The following is a 21,925-nucleotide window of genomic DNA, read 5'->3' on the forward strand; positions in this document are numbered from 1 at the left end:
CAGGCTAGGCTGAGAAAGAATTTCAATAGCACAAATCTTGGATTCTAGCTTCAAAGCTTGAAAATATCAGAGCCATGGAACGGAATTGTTCACTGATTCATTGTAAAAATAACATTGCAGAATTTCGACATTCTATCTCTCATGCCTCAAATTGAGAACCTCGAATCCAAATCTGATTTGCTTTGGCAGAACGAGGTGGAGGAGATTACACTGAAGTAGAATCATGGAAGCTCAAAACATAGTGAAGATAGCTCAAAACACAACTCAATCAAACAAAAACGCAACTCAAAATGGAATTGATTTGTAGTTAAATTTGATTCCCTAAAATTCATTCCCACCCCCTTACTTTTTGTATCGTGTTTCTCTAACTCTCATACGATACATCTCGTTTCTTAATTATTTATTTATCTCTAATTTAATAATAATAAAACTAATTAAGAACTATTTCTTTATTTTAATTCTAAAATTTTGTTTTTAGTGTGACACGTGGTGTGCAATAACTGGTCCACGTGGCACTCCGTTTGTTTTTTTTTAAACAACCGTTTAACAGAAGGATCAATAGCAATTTTTTTATAAACTGCAGGGTTTTAAACCAAACAAAAAAAAGTGCAGGGACTGAAACAAAAAAATGGTGTAAATGCAAGGACCAATGACACATTTAAGCCTAAAAAGAAAGGTCTTGTTAACTCGTACTTCCGAAATGTTTTTAAACATTTTAAAATAAGTAATTATTCTTAAAAAAAAAATCAAATATTTCAATTTGTAATGTATTAAACACACATTTTTATAAATACTTAACTTATGGTTTTTAACTAGTACCTCCGGCCATTGGTAATGCTAAATAAAACTTGTATAGCTTGTTTTAAATTGATTACTGGTCGTGAAGAGAAAATTAACATATAGTCAGATTGTGCTTATTTGTACTCCCTCCATTCCTTTTCTTTTGATGTTTTAGCTCTTGGCACAAGTTTTAAGGAGTAATTAAAGTATATAAATATTTATGTGTTTTTGACTAAAATGTCCTTATTTATCATTAAATTCACATGTGATAAACCAAAGGTCACAACTACCTTAATAGTTTATGGTGTTTTCCAACAAGGGTAAACTTGAGAAAACAATAATAAATTCACTAAAACATCAAAAGTTTTGGAATATAATTGAAGCTCTAAAACATCAAAAGAAAAGGAATGGAGGGTAAACTACGATATACGCATTCATCAGGTGAAGGACAATTGAAGATGTCTACTCTGGCGATTTTAGATGCGATTGGGCACTGTTCATCTATCACCTTCTAATTCATTTCATCAAGCCTAGGAAACCTCCACAAACTTCCACCGCCATGCCTCATTCATCCTCCTCCAAACCTAACCCACCCCTAATCCCTTGGCCTTGCCTTTATCATACACCACCAACCCCAAATCCTAAACCTGATGATCCAAAAATTGCGACAAAACCTGCCAAATCCTTCGCACAGGCTCTCACAAGTGTTTGTAACATCCCAACTTCACAACTTCCTCAACCTGTCATCAAAGGGGATCAGGTCTCTATCACCATCCCAGAAGCAGCTTATGTCAATCAATTAGAGACGTGCAAGCACAATTTACATGCCAGGATCATTTACCCTAAAGGCTCTACACCGCTTACAATCTTTTCACTGCGTGCAAAGCTTTCTGAACAGTGGAAGGATCTCGGTCGCTGGGGAGTTCAAAATATTGGTAAGGGTTTCTTCGAATTTACTTTTGCTAGATTAGAAGACCTGATTTGGGTGAGATCCATAGGATCCTGTAATTTGAACCCTGGGTTCATTAAGTTCTTTGCCTGGACCCGTGATTTTAGCCCCAACTCTCAACAAAACACCTCTGCCCAGGTTTGGGTGAGATTCTATGGTGTTCCACAAGAATATTGGTGCAAGCCTATACTTTTTGCTATTGCTAGTGGAATTGGTTCTCCCATAAGCACGGATGTGGCAGCTTCCAAGCCTATGTGGGAGAGAACTTTTGGTCAATATGCCAGAATTCTAGTGGATTTGGATATCTCTCAACCTTTGAGAAATAAGGTGTTGGTAGAAAGAAAAGGGTACACATTTTTTGTTGAAGTCAGCTATGAAAATCTACCAGATTTCTGTTCACACTGCAAGAAAATAGGTCATTACCTAGCCATTTGCAAAAATGTTAGAAGAGAAGACAAACAAGGTAATGAGCCAGTGAAGCAAAAGAAAACTGCAAAGGTAGTTAAGTATACTCCAAAGGAACCAGAGCAACATCAAAAGAGTCCTATTGCCATAGAAAAAACAGTGGAAGATACTCCATTAGAAAGGGACCAGGCCAAAGGGAAAGCACCAATGAATGAAATGCAAGAAAAGGAAAAGAATGATTTGATAGAGTCTCACAATGCTATTTCAGATGATGAAGTGGATAAGGAGATCTCTGACTTAGAAGCTTCTGACTTTCACAATGCTGTCTCAAATGATGAAGCACATGAGGGGACCTCAAATTCAGATGCTTCTGAATTTGTGGAGGACACACAGATAGATGATAGCTCCAAAGAGGATCACAATGATGAAGAGGTTAATAAGAATGATGACAATTTTCAAGAAGTAGCCAACATAGAATTCTTGAAGCAGTCATGGGCCAATATGGTTGCAGATGAAACAGCAGGTGACCGAGTTGAAGATATGTCAGGTAATGCTGCAAATTTTGAATTTGTACTTTCAAAAAAGAACAAAAAGAAAAAGAAAGTTTCACTGAATAAAGAAATTTATGCAACCAGATCAAAGGCTGGTTTACCAATGCCTTTGAAATGAAGGCTCTCTTTTGGAATGCAAGGAGTTTGGCTAATGCCCCAAGAAGACTAGCCCTTAAAAGGTTTCTGCTTGTTAATAAACCAGATTTTTGCTTTTTAAGTGAGCCTTGGTTCATTCCCTAGAGGTTGGTTCACTAGATTAGGTTTTAAACTTTTTGCTTTAAACAATAGAGACCCTTTACTACCAAATATTTGGTGTTTGTGTACTCTCAACTTAAATCCTACAATTGTTTAAGTCACAGATCAAATGGCTGCCTTCACTTTTGTTCATAACTCTATTACTTGTGGTATGGTTGCTGTTTATGCTTCAAATTGCTACATCAAAAGAAGAGAACTTTGGTCTTCCCTTCAAGCCACTCACCAACATGTTTCAATGCCTTGGAGTTTTATAGGAGACTTCAATGTCATCTTGGGCGCCCATGAAAGCAGAGGTCACTTTACTCCTTCTTGATTGCCAATGGAAGACTTCCAAGTCTGGACTGACACAAATCATTTCATTCACCTCCCAACTATAGGTGCAGCTTTTACTTGGTTAAATGGTAGAAGTGGTAGGAGGCTTACTGAAAGGAGACTTGACAGATGCATATGTAACCAGCAATGAATTGATATGTGTACTTCCATTTCTGTTTCCACTCTTTTAAGGTCTGGCTCTGATCACCACCCTTTACTTTTTGATTTTGATGTTACTCAAAACAAGTTTGTCTCTCAATTCAAATTCCAAAAGATGTGGACTCTTCATGAAGATTGTGCAAATGTTATTGAATCTGTTTGGAGGTCTAATGTTATTGGCTGCCCAATGTATATTTTAAACAAAAAACTTCAAATTCTTAAAGCTAGACTGAGAATCTGGAACAAAGATGTGTTTGGCAACATTCATCAAATTGTCAGAGAAGCTGAAACCAACCTCCAAAATATACAACTTCAAATTCAAAATTCTGGTTACACTGATACCAACACAACCTTAGAAAAACAAGCCCAAAAAAACCTAGAACAAGCCCTTGTCAAAGAAGAAGCCTTCTGGCAAGAAAAGTCCAAAGTGAATTGGCATTTAGAAGGTGATAGAAACACTGCCTATTTCCATAGGGTTACAAAAATCAGAAATGCCACAAAATTAATCACATCAATCAAAGATGGAGGAAACACCCTCACTGATCATAATCAGATTGCTAATCATGCTGTTAATCATTTTAAGTCTTTATTTTGCACTAACATTGTTTTGCAGGACCATTTGCTGGTGGAAGAAGTGATACCTCATCTGGTAACTGACAACACAAACCTAATGCTCACTATGCTCCCCACATCAGAGGAAATACACAAGGCAGTCTTTAATCTCAACAATGACAGTGCTCCAGGTCCTGATGGATTTGGTGCAATCTTCTTTCAAACTTATTGGCACATAGTAAAGGGAGATGTGGAAAAAGCAGTGATACAATTTTTCACTTCAGGCTGGATTTTGCCAAATTTCAACTCAAATATTGTTGCTTGATTCCAAAGACTCCAAATGCAGATGAAATGAATCAGTTCAGGCCAATTGCTATGTGTTATTCTGGCAGGCTAGCTTTCTCATGTTTTACACGATGTTTCAAAATCAGATACGAACATAATGAAGAGTAAGATGTTTTAACATCGAGCTAGCAGAAAACACACAGATCAAGACAAATATAACAGATGTTGAATTTTAGCGTGACAGTTAGAAGCTGTCTTTAATTCCAGATGCGCAGAAAGCAGATGTTCCGTTTAATGTTCCAACATCGTGTTAGCACTAAACATAAACGAACAGCAAAATAAAAGACAAGAAGGTTAAAGGCACAAAAGGATTGTTAACCCAGTTCGGCACAACTCACCTACATCTGGAGGCTACCAAGCCAGGAAGGAAATCCACTAGTGTAGTCCATATTCAATAGCTCTCAGCAAACCACATTTGCACTATATGACCTAGGACCTACCCGTCTAGACTTCAACCTAGGAACTCCTAGATCTGAGATCCCATCTCACTCCCTTACAACAGATCACAACCTCTGTGATTCACAAATTACAAATTCAAATCAAATGAGGTTACCCTTAAAAATAACAACATGCAACCTTGCTTAAAAGCTTAGATGCAGTTCACAATCTACCTAGCTCCTTGCTTAAAAGCTTCGGAGTAGTGCACAGTATTACAACTCAAAGCACAGTCCTAAACATGCATCAAGATGATACACGAAAGGTTCACAATAGATCTGAACTAAACTTGCATCAACATGATACAAGAGTAGAACTCACAAAGACTCAAAACCCTAAAAGTCTACATTTTTAGTGCGGCAGCTTCGGTGAATGAATTAGGTCTTGTAGTCTTGTATTTATACTGAAGCAATGCGGGTCATAAACATAATCGGGCTTCAGATCAAACCGGTGATCCATTTCACGAACAACAGAACCAGAAAAGGAAACTCCTAATATGTAGGCACATAATTAGAAACATCCTGATCACCTCCAAAACTTTCCTAATTAAATAGCACAATCTTAGGAAATCACAAATGATCTGATTCTGTACAGATATGCGCGTTGCTTAGCCACTAAGATATGAAAATGAGGTTTCCTTAATAAGAACAGGAGCGCGTACAAATAGGCATAAAACCAGACACACTGAACCGTGCCAGGATGTTGGAACATCGTATCCAACGTCTTACAGAAATGCCTTAAACATGGATATTTGTTTTAGCAACAATGAAGCCAATACTCAAATACCCAACAATCTCCCCCTTTGGATTTATTCGTTGATAAAACAAATTGAGGCCATACAGACAAGGTAGAGAGATACCACGTATACTTTTCTTCCATCCACGACCATGAAGAAAAATAACACAACCGCAAAATGGACATGTTGATTCATCATCCAGCACATTTATCCAGCATCTCACAGAGATGCCTATCCACATGTTAGAACATTAGTTCCAACTTACAGAACGAGGATATTTGTTTTAGCAATAATGCAGCCAACACAAATACCCAACAATCTCCCCCTTTGGCAAATTTTTGGCTAAAACAAATTAAGCCCACACCTGTTAAAACAGAGAGATAGCACACGCAACCTTTCCTTCAATCTTCACAATTAAAATCTTCCTTGAAGAAAGGTTCACATTCTCGGACTTCTAAAAGATACCAAAATATAGTTCTTCAGTCATCACACATAATCTTCAGGACTAGAAGAATTATATTACAGGTCTCAGATTCTGCTTCCATTATTTTCACACAACAATTAACATATGGAATTATGCAGACAAGAGAAACTAAAAGGTATCAGAGAGAAAATCAGAGTCTTGCAGCAGAGAACGTATAAGGAAAAATAAATTCTTGTACATCCTAAACAGATAGTCAACTCTCACAGCACGCTACTTAGAGAAATATAAGAAAACAATATTCAGTAGCTCAAACCATCAGGATGTTCCAACATCCACAAGAACATTCAGGGACACAGAAGTTTACTCCCCCTCAAGGAGCACAAACAGCATATCTATTACTCCCCCTGAATACATGCATGCTAGACAGAAATCCTCAATATGTTCAAACTCCTAGTGCAACACGAGAACATGCATACATAGAATACCTCACGAGTCTTCAATCACGGCTTCAGTTGGTAGAGGTATTACACTTTATCAGAGACATGCAGCAGCGGATCAGATATATAGCATAGTCTCAAGAGCAAAGGAAAAATAAATTCCTAAGCTACAACTAGGGAACATAAGTTCCTGTACAGAGGATGGTTCAACATTCTTCACCACATAGAGCAAAGGAAAAATAAATTCCTATGCTACAGACAAGGTCAGAGAATTCCCACACAGAGATAGGATGTTTCAACCTCCTTCATAACATCAGACAGGAGTACCTGCCACACATAGAGGCAAGGGAAAAAATAAATTTCCCATACCTACAGAGTACTGTCACCAACCAACCATAGAAGCACATGAAAAAATTCCTATACTTACAGAGTGACAGACATGGATGCCTTCAGAGTACTGTCACCAACCATATAAAGAAGCAAGGGAAAAATAAATTCCCATAGAAGTGACAGACACAGATGTCTAAACTTCTGCCTCAACATCCTTCACCCAGCTTGGTCTAGCACAAGCACACATAGAAGTATCACTCCCCCTGAATATATGAACTTATGAGTGACTACTTACAGGAATATTCCATTACTCCCCCAACCAGCAGACCTATCCGCAGATATGTGCTAGCAATCCTATCAAGGGTCACACAAATTCTCCTAGACTTTTACAAGTCATGCACATAGACATGTTCCATCATATTATAGCACATCAGTAGGAAACATGTGCATTAGAAATACTGAGAAAAATAAATTCTCAGATCAGCATCAAGATGTTGCAGCTTCATTGCCAACATCTACACAAGTCTTCTTAGACATGTTCCAGTATTTTAGAGAACATCAGCAGGGAACATGTACAACAGGAGTTCTGAGAAAAGCAAATTCTCAGAGCAAAACATCACAACATCTTCACAAAGTCTCACAGACATGTTCCAACTTTCTAGTGAACATGTACAGTATAAAAGTACTGAGAATAGATTCTCAGATTAGTATTAAGAACACCAAGATGTTGCATCATGAGTCTCAACATCTGCACACAACCTGATATAGTTGCAAAATAAATGCAACACCAGAGAATACACGCATAATAGGCAAATCTGCAAAATAAATGCAGACATAGATACATGCGGAATATCACAACACATATACAGGCATATAGAGTATAAATATACCATTTTTCTCCCCCATTTTAGCCACAAAATATGCCAACAATACCAGAGTCTTGAATAAACCACTAGGAGTACTTTCTCTGTCATCTGCACTGCCTGCCTAGTCAGCATCACAATATCCAATTAATTTGGAATTTTCACTTATAGAATGTCATAGTCATTAGTCCCATTGATGTGCTTCAGATGACTCATCTTTCAGCTCAGCTTGTTATCTGGCACAAACCCCTACAGCAAAGGTTATATCAGGTCTGCTTGTAGTAAGATCTAACAGACTTCCAATCATGCTTCAGTACATGATTTGATGCTTGAAGTGAGATATAACATACTTCCAATCATGCTTCAGTACATGATTTGATCAACATCAACCACTTTTAATCTTTTGACAACTTCAAGTGAGTGGCGGCTGGTGTTCTCTTGTGACTAGTGTTGTCCATGCCAAACATCTTTACTCTGGGAAATAAATATGGTGTCTTTCATCTATTTGACTTGCAGACCCAGATAGTAAGTCAGCTCTCCAACAAGACTCATTCAAATTCAGATTGCATTTGATGATCAAAATGTTGGACCATCTGGTTCAACATTCCTCCAAACACAATATCATCTACATATATCGGGGTTATCATAAGTCTCCCCTTTTCTTCTTTGAAAAAAACAAAGTCTTGTCATCCCTTCTTTTCTGTATCCTTCATTGATCAAGAATTTTGTAAGTCCTTCTTAAGTTCTTCATGTATATATACTTCATGAGGTACCAGAAGTCCACAAATTAGAATAATACCATATCATCCAAGAAATGCACAGAACCAGAAGGACAATCAAAGTACAGAATACCATAAGGAATATAGACAAAGGATGTGTTACAGGAAGAACTTCATGAGCCAAAATGAAATTTAGACAGATGAGATGTTTCAACTTCATTGGGCACATTAGTATGGCATCAGAAAAAATATGAATGTTCCAGAGTGCATACAGATAGAATACTACCATGTAACATAAATGCAGAAATGACAGAACAGAATACTTTCAACAATCTACTGCCAGAAGATATCAGACCTGCAGCAAGAGCACTTCCAGATGTTCCAACAATGTCTGGAACATAATCCACACCACACAACTTATAGTGCAACATGAGAGGAGATTCCCTCTTCTCAGCAATAATATTGGCAGTCTTAATACTAGGGTGCTGGTCTAAAATAATACTACTCAACAAGGCAGAAAAGCTATGGGGTACTTAACAACATCAGGTTTGATATGCTTAACAGTTTGTTCTAAGATATAAGCACAAAAATCCATTTTAGTCTTAGAAACTAAAACATGAACAAACTTACCCAACCATGTGGCAATATCAGTGGAATGAGTGGTAGGGAACCAGTTTGCTGCAGCAATCTTGTTGAGAATAGCATAGTTCACAGACAATTTGCAGAGGAAATCTTTTTCTTCTTAGGCAATACTTGGACCTGATTGGTAGAGATCTCCTTGCAAACCTGATTATCATTCACCTCTAGCTTAGCTATATTGATCTCTTTAACCCCATGAAACTTGCAGAAGTTCCTACATCAGCTTTCTTTCCTTCATTTATACAAGGTTAGAAAAAACTGCCACCAGCTGTTGTGTACTCAGATCCATCAGTAGCTTGGGACACATAACAATGATTCTCATAAACAAAGAGATTTGATTATTTCTTGAATAGAACAATATGAGATCATATAGACAACTAGTGGAATACAATCATACCTTATTTCATTTAAACACACGAACTCATCTTGAAAGAAAGTAACAAACTTCAGCATTACCTCAAAAGAACATCTTCAAAAATAATAGTAATGCATAGTTGAATAAGCTGGAACATTTCCAAGAGCATCAGAGGAATATACAGCAACAGAATAGAGATAAAACTCAGCCTCACAGAGAATCCAAAGGAGAAATAAACTCCCACAAAAATAAAACAAGGAGAAATGAACTCTCACACAGGCAACCAACTTCAGAGAAAAATAAATTCTCACAATAGGATGTCAAAACATCTGGTAAGACATCAGTACACCAGAAACATAACAGACACACAAACTAGCATCATGACATCATCAGACTAGTTAAAGATAATGCTCCTCCTCAGGTAATACTCCCCTTTAAAAGGCATATATAAATAATAAACAACTCAATTACCTCCTTCCTTGAATCTGTCCATGAGTCCAGAACTTATCTTCCCTGGAGCTCACCCAGTAGCAGGTCGGGTGCCTGCTCTGATACCAATTGTTATTCTGGCAGGCTAGCTTTCTCATGTTTTACACGATGTTTCAACATCAGATACGAACATAATGAAGAGTAAGATGTTTTAACATCGAGCTAGCAGAAAACAGACAGATCAAGACAAATATAACAGATGTTGAATTTTAGCGTGACAGTTAGAAGCTGTCTTTAATTCCAGATGTGCAGAAAGCAGATGTTCCGTTTAATGTTCCAACATCGTGTTAGCAGTAAACATAACCGAACAGCAAAATAAAGGACAAGAAGGTTAAAGGCACAGAAGGATTGTTAACCCAGTTCGGCACAACTCACCTACATCTGGGGGCTACCAAGCCAGGAAGGAAATCCACTAGTGTAGTCCATATTCAATAGCTCTCAGCAAACCACATTTGCACTATATGACCTAGGACCTACCCGTCTAGACTTCAACCTAGGAACTCCTAGATCTGAGATCCCATCTCACTCCCTTACAACAGATCACAACCTCTGTGATTCACAAATTACAAATTCAAATCAAATGAGGTTACCCTCAAAAATAACAACATGCAACCTTGCTTAAAAGCTTAGATGCAGTTCACAATCTACCTAGCTCCTTGCTTAAAAGCTTCGGAGTAGTGCACAGTATTACAACTCAAAGCACAGTCCTAAACATGCATCAAGATGATACACAAAAGGCTCATAATAGATCAGAACTAAACTTGCATCAACATGATACAAGAGTAGAACTCACAAAGACTCAAAACCCTAAAAGTCTACATTTTTAGTGCGGCAGCTTCGGTGAATGAATTAGGTCTTGTAGACTTGTATTTATACTGAAGCAATGCGGGTCATAAACATAATCGGGCTTCAGATCAAACCGGTGATCCATTTCACGAACAACAGAACCAGAAAAGGAAACTCCTAATATGTAGGCACATAATTAGAAACATCCTGATCACCTCCAAAACTTTCCTAATTAAATAGCACAATCTTAGGAAATCACAAATGATCTGATTCTGTACAGATATGCGCGTTGCTTAGCCAGTAAGATATGAAAATGAGGTTTCCTTAATAAGAACAGGAGCGCGTACAAATAGGCATAAAACCAGGCACACTGAACCGTGCCAGGATGTTGGAACATCGTATCCAACGTCTTACAGAAATGCCTAAAACATGGATATTTGTTTTAGCAACAATGAAGCCAATACTCAAATACCCAACAATCTCCCCCTTTGGATTTATTCGTTGATAAAACAAATTGAGGCCATACAGACAAGGTAGAGAGATACCACGTATACTTTTCTTCCATCCACGACCATGAAGAAAAATAACACAACCGCAAAATGGACATGTTGATTCATCATCCAGCACATTTATCCAGCATCTCACAGAGATGCCTATCCACATGTTAGAACATTAGTTCCAACTTACAGAACGAGGATATTTGTTTTAGCAATAATGCAGCCAACACAAATACCCAACACTATGGCTAACTTTAAATTCAAAGTCATATCCAAGATTTTAGCAGACAGACTGGCTCAGATCATGCCTCTTTTAATTTCCAAAGAGCAAAGGGGGTTTATCCAGGGAGGGAACATCAAAGACTGTATTCTTATAGCTTCTGAAGCAATTAATTCACTTGATAAAAAGTCATTTGGAGGGAATGTTGCTTTGAAAGTAGATATAGCCAAAGCTTTCGACACTTTGGAGTGGAGCTTTCTTATTCATGTTTTGCAGAAGTTTGGCTTTAGTGAAACATTTTGTGATTGGATTAAAGCTATTCTTGGTTCAGCTCATCTATCTATATCTATCAATGGTTCTTAGCATGGTTACTTTCAGTGTACTAGAGGCGTTAGACAGGGGGACCCTCTTTCCCCTTTGCTTTTCTGTCTTGCTGAAGATGTTCTTAGTAGGGGAATCTCAAATTTGGTGGAAAATGGTAATTTGGAACTTATGTCATGTACCAAAAATTACAATGTTCCTTCTCATACTTTATATGTAGATGATATCATGATTTTTTGCAAAGGTAAGAGGTCTTGTATAAACTCTTTGATTAATCTATTCAATAGATATGCACAAGCTTCTGGTCAAATAGTAAGTACAAACAAATCAACTATCTTCTCAGGTTCCATTTCTAGTGCTAGATTGGACAGCATAGTTGAGCTCATTGGTTTCAAAAAAGGCACTTTGCCCTTTACTTATTTAGGAGCGCCTATTTTCAAAGGGAAACCAAAAGTGAGATATCTGCAGCCTATTGTTGATAAAGTCAAAGCAAAAATGTCTGCTTGGAAAGCATCCCTGCTTTCTATTGCAGGAAGAGTCCAGTTATTCAAATCCATCATTCAAAGCATGCTCATTCATACTATTTCAATTTATGACTGGCCCATGTCTCTGATTAAGAACTTGGAGAAAGCTATCAGAAATTTCATTTGGAGTGGCAACATAGACAAAAGGAAACTAGTCACTGTAGCCTGGAAGAAAATTTGCAAACCTACTGATCAAGGTGGTTTAGGAATTAGATCTCTTAAAAAGCTCAACCAATCAGCAAATCTCAAACTTTGTTGGGATCTATTTCATAAGAAAGAGGACTGGTCTGCTCTTATTCTAAGTAGAGTCTTGAGAGGCAGAAGAGTTATTTCTCATCACATCTCTTCATCAATCTGGTCTAGCATTAAAAATGAATACAATGTGATTATGGAGCATTCAACCTGGCTTCTTGGTGATGGCAACAAAATTCTTTTTTGGTCTGATCATTGGTGTGGTCAACCTCTCAATCTTTTTTTGACTAATGAAGTTGTTGATCAAAGTATTTTGGTCAGTGATTACATTCAAGACAATTGCTGGAATCTTCCTCCTGAATTCTCAACTGACTTTCCAGAAGTTTGGAATCTTGTTCACAAAGTTACCATCCCTGTGCAGGAGATAGAAGATGACCTGGTTTGGACACATACAACAAATGGAAGCTTATCTTTTAAGGATGCCTATGAGTTTAAAGACAACCATTCCCAGTCTATTCAATGGGCCAAAATTAATTGGTCTCCAAACATTCCACCATCAAAATCTCTGCTGGCATGGAGATTAATGAACGATAAAATCCCAGTTGATCAGAACCTAAAAGACAGAGGCTGTCATTTGCCTTCAGGTTGCAGTCTTTGCATGGCTTCTGAGGAATCTGCTTTTCACCTATTTTTAATTGTCCTTATGCTCTTCATCTTTGGTGTTGGCTTGCTTCAATTCTCAACCAATCTCTTCATTTCTCTTTTTTGGAAGAAATTTGGGGCCTTAGTGAAAGAGGTTGGTCCCCACAGTGTAGATTAACAATTATTGCTGCTATTGTTAACATAATTTCTGCTATTTGGTATGCTAGGAATCAATGCAGATTCCATAATAGGAGGATTCATTGGAAGAGAGCTATCTCTCAGATCAATGTGAATGTTTCCTTGTCTGCTAGCAACTCTAATTTATCAGCTAGCTCTGATATTAGAGAATTCTTCATTCTTAAAGGTTTCAATGTTATTATCCTCCCCCAAAGTCTCTAACAGTGAAAGAAGTCTTATGGAATCCTCCAATTACTGGTTGGATAAAAGGAAATTGTGATGTAGCTTTTGCTGCTGGTAAGGCTGCCTGTGGTGGTATATTCAGAAACAGTTCTGGTCAATTCTTGGGATGTTTTGTTGAAGGCCTGAGCTTTGGTAATTCTCTCTATGCTGAGATGGTTGGTGCTATGAGATCAATAGAGTTTGTAGATTCAAAGCATTGGTCCAATTTTTGGCTGGAAACCGACTCTCTGTTGGTGGTTCAAGCTTTCAAGAATCAAACAATTGTTCCTTGGCAAATTAGAAACAGATGGTGTAACTGCATTAGGTTAACTTCTAACATGAACTTTATAGTCTCTCATATCTATAGGGAGGGCAATTCTTGTGCAGATGCCCTTGCCAATATTGGTTTATCTTTGGATGATTTTGTATATTATTACTCGTTACCTACACAAGTAAGGAGTGATTATGTTAAAAATAGGCTAGGTTGGCCTAAGGTTTAATCACTATTGAGAAGGTTTTGGTATAGTTCCCCTTCTCTCTTTTTGTATCAATCTTTTTTTGGCTAATATATTTTGAGGATTGGCTCCCTGCCTCTCTTCTAGTTTAAAAAAAAAAAATCATAAGCACACTACAGTTAAATTCAACAGGTGTCGTAAATTTTCTAACTTTCAAGTGTAGGACTCTATTTCATTACCTCTGGTAATAGACCCTTGACGGGGAATTAGAATTTCACACATAAGGTAAATGATTATATCTCACATAAGTCTTACTCCAAGTCCAGCAACTTGGTAACAAAATCTCAATCACAAACAATTAAATGTATTAATACTTTTTTTATATTAATAATTTTGATAAGAAAAACATCTCTATCAGCAGATGCAATCTTAGCAAGGATAAAATAAGCATGTATTAGGAAAAATAAAATATCATCAAAGATGTTAACATCATAATGTTTGATTTTAATTTAACTTATAAAATATGTTTAAAGACAATTTAATTTTTCAAATAAAATTAATTTTATTATCAAAATCATCATAGCTACCATGTTTTACATAAGTTTGAAGATGTTTAGAACCTAATTATATATGTTGGATCGTTCCTCAGGAGTGCAAACAGCTCTACCGAACTGGACCTCCTAAATTTTGGGGCCCAATATATTTTTTTATTTGTATAATACAAGAAAAAATCGAATATATACTAGTAAAGTGTAAAAGCTTTGACTATTTCTTTTCTCACCCTTTGCTATTCTCACGTTACCTGCAAAAAAAATACAAAAGTAACCCTGGTTCAGATTATATAATCGAACCAGATTGTTAGCATTTTCGGATTGTAAAATCCAAATTTTTTCGAACTTTCATTTCAGTGTTGTATTTGATGTCAAATGTCTCTGTTGACCGTCGTAGAATCCCCGCATAAGCTGCAAAACAATTGCAGCGATTCTATGAACGATTAACAATGACCATGACACCATAAACATTCCTAAAAACTAATTTATTTGTAAGAAAAGTGATGAAGTGAAGAATGAAGATATTTGTTGAAGATGCAAGCTTATATATAGCCTAAAACAAGTCTTAGATCATAACTACAATCAAATAAAACGTTTTCCACCGTCCAACCGTCCAAAAAATCTTTAAACACACCACAAACTGTCCAAGCGTTTGCTGAAACGCCACCATCCAAATAAACTGAGTGTATTCAGATTATATAATCCAAAACTGACAAAAAAATTCAGATTATATAATCTGAACCTCTCTAAGAATGTGTTTAATGAATGATTTTCAAATTTTAATTCAATCTGTGTTTAAATGAACATCTTTAACGTAAAGTAAAACATGATGAAATTTTTCAGAATATATCTATCTATTATTGAAAATTCTCATCTGTTGCGTAAGGTTAAGGGAAGAGTTTTTTGCCAGCATGATGAAGATCTCCGGCTAGCCGAAGATCTTCAGCATATATATATATATATATATATATATATATATATATATATATATATATATATATATATATATATATAACATACTCCCTCCGTTTCAAAATGAGTGTCGTTTTAGGTGTTTACACACATATTAAGAAATGCAATGATTAAGAGAAAGAGAATAGTTATTTTACCAAATTATCCTTATTAACTATTGGTTAGTTTTAAAAATAATACTTTGGAAGTAGTGTACAGAGTATTAATTGGAGGGTACAATTGAAAAGAAAAAGTTATTATTGCATTGGAAACTGAAAGCGACACTCATTTTGAAACAAATTTTTTTGGCTAAAGCGACACTCATTTTGAAACAGAGGGAGTAATAAAAAACTTAATTAAACTACATACAACTAACCATACATAAAACATAAATCGACAACATAAAACATGTAATAAAAAAAACATAAAACACGTAATAAAATAAAACATAACAAATCACGGATCAGCTAAATTAATGTCTTCGTATGTTGTGTCCAAGAGTGCCTTGATCTCTTCGTAGTTCCTGAGCCGGAACAAACTTTTCTGAATTTGTTCAACAGATCGGACCAACAAAGCGTCCAACTCGATCGGTCCTCGTACTATACTGACCAAAGATCGAGAACATGGTTCTCACGTCGTCGTCATTCATGAGCTTCATCCGGCGAAATTGCACACTCCCGGCTGAGTCGGTCGATAGATGTCGATACTCAACAACGTCCACCCTCTGTGTATCTCTGTAGTTAAGTTGGCGGTTGATTTAATCTTGCCGACCCTTCAACCTGGAGAGGGTGACATCAGTGCGAATCCTGAACAGATGGGGTGGTTTCCCCCGTTGTAGTAAACTACAGCTAGCTCCGTGTTCGGATCAAAGACAGATTTTCCATGGTTTTATTTTGGTGTAGTTTACTGGTTATGAAAACATGAACACCTATTTATAGATGTTTCTGGGCGTCGTGGACAACATAAATTGTCGGTGCAATGTGGACCACATAAAAAATCCTGTCCGGAACATTTTCGGATTATATAATCTGAAACTTTTCTCACCCTACAAAAAATACGAAGTTTCTCTCATTTTCACCCAGTATTGAATCATTTCGAATTATATAATATGAACCAAGGGTAGGATTTCAGATTATATAATCCAAACCAAATCAGATTATTTTGAAAGTTGGATTGAAATTTAAGATTTGACCTTATCCCTCAAATTCTAATGGAAAATATGCTATGATAATATGAAATTTAGTCAAATATATTAAAATTAGATAAAATTAGATATTAAACTTCGATACATTTGATCAAGAATTTAATTTTGAACTTTGTCTAAGTATTACAAATTTTAATTAAAGAAATAGTAAAAAACACGAGTACTATATCAATACGTTTAAATGATAAAAAAAAAATCAATTTTGAATAATAGATAAATCATACAAAATTGATTCTCCCTTACTCTCATCTCTAAAATATGACTTAGAGTCATGCATGTCAATCACCAAGAACACTAACAACTACATTCTCAATACCTTCAATATATCTTGTTAAAGGATTCATTCTCCCTCGTTCTTCATGTATTAAATATGACACTTACATTCATGCATATCATGTGAGAATGAATATTATATAGACAACATTTTTCTCTCATCCCATATGAGATGCTTGTATTACACTTCGTTCCCTTGGGAATTTAATATATATTACACGATAATTTATTTTAACATAATGAAATATTTTTATAATAGAAATTAAATTTAAGCCCCCATTTTTTGTTAAAAAAAAACTTGAAGCCATCATTTAAAAAATAAAATTTCCTTTCTTTAAAACTTCAAAGTTCTCTGATAATTAAATTTAAATATTTATCATTAATTTTTATATTTTTTTTTATATAAAGTTTAATTTTGACCAGCCCTTTACGGGCTTTAGTAATTAGTCTTTTATTTTTATTTTTTCTTGCATTGATTCATAGTTTATAATAGGGTGTTAACGGAATTGTAAATAAAAAAAAATATAGAAATGAAATATGCATGTCTTAGAAATTTGATTTTATTAAAATGGATTAAAGTGTTCAGCAAAAGATATAAATGTTGATTTTAACAAAAGAGATGAGAAGAATATATTCAACCATTTTAGGGAACAAAAATGTTATTTTCTTTAGGCTTATTTATACTTTTAGCCCCTGTACGTATGACTCATTTGGAGTTTGGTTCATGTACTTACTAATTATTTCAAACAACCATTGCAATTATTTTTCGCTAAAAATTTGGTCCCTCAAGACAGTTAATGACTGCCACATCGTTGATTTGCTGACGTGGCACGACTGAATAGGAGAAAAGCATGCTGGCTCAGTAAAAAGAGTGATGTAAAGACAAAAATGCCCCTCATTGTATTAGGCTAAAGCAAAAAGACCATACTACCTTTTTTCAAGTTTAACATTTTTTACTTGAAAATCAAATTCTTCAATCTTTGAGATTGATACAGATCAACAACTTTCCAATCAAATTCTATAATTTTTTATCTCACCACAACAACACATTGTACCCAAAAAAAAAAACACAACAACCTTCTTCAAGAACCATTGTTTGCTCTCTCTCTCTCTCTCTCTCTCTCTCTCTCTCTCTCTCTCTCTCTCTCTCTCTCTCTCTCTCTCTCTCTCTCTCTCTCTCTCTCTCTCTCTCTCTCCCTCCCTCCCTACTTGCTTCAATTGTTTCCATTTCCTTTGCATTTCAACCTTATAACAAATTCTCTCTATCTGTCACAAATCCGGGGCGTGAAACCATGACCAATTTTTTTACGAAACCACTACAACCCAGTTTCTTCGTGCCGCTCAACGTCTCTATTCCTTGTCGCCTGTATTCAAACGGAAACCCAATAAGGGACAACGACGACAGCGTGAGAGGGAGAGGGAGGCTTCTTCGGAGTCTTTACCTTCTCTGTTGTTGCAATGCAGTAAGATCATGACACCTTTTGTTGAACCACCGTCTGAGTCGCAGTTGCCACGGTGGAAACTCCAGTCGATGTGGGAGTTAGCTTTCGTACTCTAAAGATGTGATTTTTTTTTCAATCAGGTTGCGTTATTTTTTACTTTTGTTTTGGAAAGTTTGAATTTTTACAATGTTCTTAGTTGTTGCAACTATTTAGGCCTCTGTTGAATATTTCACTTGAATTCTCTGTTGAAGTTGTGTTGTGTTTATGTTGTTCTCTCTCTTAAAAAAAATCTGGGAGTGTATTAAAGTTGTGTTTGTGATCAAGCGCATCACTTTTATTTTTCATTAGATACATGTAAGTGTAGTCGGAGCAGTCATCAATAAATGTGATAAAATATCTTTGTCCGTTTCTAGTCAAGTTACCATCAAGTTCGGATATATCAGAGTGTATTAAATCAAAAAGTTCAGTTTCTCCAGTTACTGATTTATGTGAGTCTTTTGTTATTTTAACTTGACTACAAAATTGGCATTTTTCAAACACATAAGAAGATAATTTCAGAATTAATCCTAAATCTCTCATATTAGAAATAAGGCTTAATTGCATGTTTGGTCCCTTATGTTTATTTTAGTTTTCAAGTTGGTCCCTTACGTTTTGAAAGTTTCAAGTTGGTCCCTTACGTTTTAAAAATTTTCAAGTTGGTCCCTTACGTTTTGAAAGTTTCAAGTTGGTCCCTTATGTTTATTTTAGTTTTCAAGTTGGTCCCTTATGTTTATTTTAGTTTTCAAGTCGGTCCAAAACATAAGGGACCAACTTGAAAACTAAAATAAACATAAGGGACCAACTTGAAAACTAAAATAAACATAAGGGACCAACTTGAAAACTAAAATAAACATAAGGGACTAACTTGAAACTTTCAAAACGTAAGGGACCAACTTGAAAACTAAAATAAACGTATGGGACCAACTTGAAACTTTCAAAACATAAGGGACCAACTTGAAAACTAAAATAAACATAAGGGACCAAACATGCAATTAAGCCTAGAAATAATTCATTTGTTTACGTGACAAAGTCGTGTATGCCAAATATTAAAATTACACAGCATAAAAGCAGAAGAATTTTTTTATTCATATCAAAGTTTAACTTAAACATGCCATCAGTGGCGTACCATTTCCTAATAAAAATACCAATTTAAGTAATGGTGTACATATCAGCCCTTATAATTTGTTCAAGCCCAACCTTATTTAAAAGAAACCCATAAACAAGATTCCTCCTAATTTTTGGAGTGTACAATACATCCTTCAGTATCAGAGTCTTTTTCGGAGGTGAACTTCAGCTCCACATCTCCGATTCCAGCAATTTCAATGGTGTGAGAATCTCCTAGCAACACCTTCTGATCTTCAGCAGTAGTGTATGGCTTGAACATAGCACGGTCAAAGCAAACTTAACGAGAGGTGCTAGTGTCTATCCACCATCCATCAGACCCATCAACTATATTGATTTAAGTTATTATAGCGGTGTACGACTACTCCTCAGTTGTCAAGTGAGCCTGAGCCGGTCTATTAGATCTGTTCCTGCATTTGCGTGCCATATGACCTGGTTGACCACAATTGTAGCAATGGAACGGTTGAGTAGAGTCATTCTTACGTGGTTGCTTATTTGGGGTCTTTCGGGGGTTCCCATTCTTATTTCGATTGGAATTCTTATTTGCAGGGCGGTTCTGATTCTTAAATTGTTTGTCATTAGGCTTCAGAGCAGCAGCTACAAATTTCTGTTTAGTGTTGTTGTTCGAGACAACAAACACCTCTTCTTTTAGATCTTGTTTCCTTGCCTCTTCTTCAATTCGAAGACAAGTAATCAGACTTTCAAGAGAAAACTCGTTCGTTTTATGCCTAAGGGTAATCTTGAAGTCCTTCCAGGCAGGGGGGTGTTTATCAATAACAACATCAATTAAGAATTGTTCGGGTAACAATATCATACCTTCAGCAAAGATTGCGTGAGCTATTTTCTGAATTTCATGAGATTGTTCCTCCACAGATTTTTCATTGGTCATCCTATAGTTCAGGTATCGGCTGACAACAAACTTTTTCGATCCAGCTTCTTTAGTGTCATACATTTTCTGCAGCATATCCCAAACATGTTTAGCAGTATCGTAGATTCTGTACAAATTATCTCCGAGTCCATTCAAAATAAAATTTTTGCATAGATAATCATTATCTTTCTAGAAGGCAATATTTATATTGGCTTGTTTCAAGTTTTCAACATGTTCAACAACATGTTTCTCCTTCTCAGCAGGATCAGACTTATCTGTATCCATAGGAGCCTTACCGTTATATTCGATCCGATAGGAATCGAACTCATAGGTATCACATATATGTCCTCCTTCATGACGTAGGCAACCTTTTTCTTGGTTAAGAAAAATAACATTTTTTGTTGCCAACATTTGAAGTGACTGCCGTGAAACTTGAACGTTTTGTTGTAATCAACTGCCGAGTCACGACCAAATTACCGGGTTGAGTCACGACCAGGTCGCTTTCTTTAAGACTATTCGCGGGCCTACCCGAGTTTGTGCAAGGTAGACAAAAAACCGCGCCACCTCCAGAATAAAACAACCCAATTCACTTGTTCGATTATGTACTGCACGGTAATTGTTCGAGAAATAACACCCTCAAATATGGTTTAACCATTTGATTAAACCACTATATGGTACGAAGACCACTCGAAATTGAAGCCACAAAAGGAAAAAGGGCTCGTCAACATAAGTCGAAAAAGGGAGAAGAGAGGAAAAGGAACATGAAGTATCAACTCTGTTTTACGGTGTAAAGAATAAGTGAGGCAGACTCTTCTTTTATAGTGAGAGTTTGTAACAAAATCGGAGTGAATTTATGATTAAGTTAGCTTGCGGATTTAGCCAAATTAATCTTTAAGAAAACCACATATCTGTTTTCGTGCGTGTGGATATATTCGTAACCTTCCGGATACTTTGTTGGATCGGATTGTATTGTAACAAATTTATTTGTTACGAAAAACACTTTTCGAATAATGATTAAATTAACATAAACTAATTTAACACGGCCGCATAGTCGTCGCGCGTGTAAAATATATATATTTTCTAAACGCTCACCCGTTCGCAAAAGTGGATATTCCAAGAGCACACCCTTGAAGGTCACCCCTCACTTATATAAACACTTGCTAGGTAGTATGTCTCTCTAATGTAGGACATTTTTAAGTTATACATACCAACACTAGTTCTTTCTATGTGTTTATTGTTTCCAACTTTCCGCTAAAACTCACTAGTGTTCCAACATTTTTTTTTTGACAAAATTTGTTACTAGTGTTCCAACATATGCACATTAAAATGTTAGTGCACGTGTGGTCTAAACTCAATTAACAATGTCGATATCATAATTATAGAAAATTCTGATTTAAATCCCAAAATCCTCTTGATACGATTTGATTGAGCATCACTATTCAGATTGTGCACAGAATCCTGATTTAGTGGAATGGACTTCGGCGCTTGGCTAAAAACTACTAATGTAAACACTTAAATATATTATTTATTTTTTTAAAAAATACTAACCTTTTTCTAAGTTTTGTTTCCAAAAATAGCCTCTTTTTTCTAACCACATCCATTTTTTTCTCGAAAAATGCCCCTGTTCTTGTATATATTAGTATTATATTTGGGAAATAAGTATTATTTTTTTTTTGAAAGAAAAAAGTATGTAACACGCATGTA

At 36.0% G+C, this 21,925-nt stretch overlaps 1 protein-coding gene across 1 annotated transcript; it reads left to right on the top strand.

Moving 5' to 3' along the window:
* Positions 1–3,409: 3,409 nt before the first annotated feature.
* On the top strand, positions 3,410–4,288 carry LOC146937010 (uncharacterized). The gene has a single exon (XM_085749315.1). It carries the CDS (start codon positions 3,410–3,412, stop codon positions 4,286–4,288), a length of 879 nt encoding a protein of 292 aa, XP_085605441.1.
* The last annotated feature ends 17,637 nt before the right edge of the window (positions 4,289–21,925 follow it).

The sequence above is a fragment of the Medicago sativa genome, chromosome 3, assembly GCF_051527215.1.
Source record: "Medicago sativa cultivar Bolivia chromosome 3, Bolivia_mono, whole genome shotgun sequence".
Lineage (NCBI taxonomy): Eukaryota > Viridiplantae > Streptophyta > Magnoliopsida > Fabales > Fabaceae > Medicago > Medicago sativa.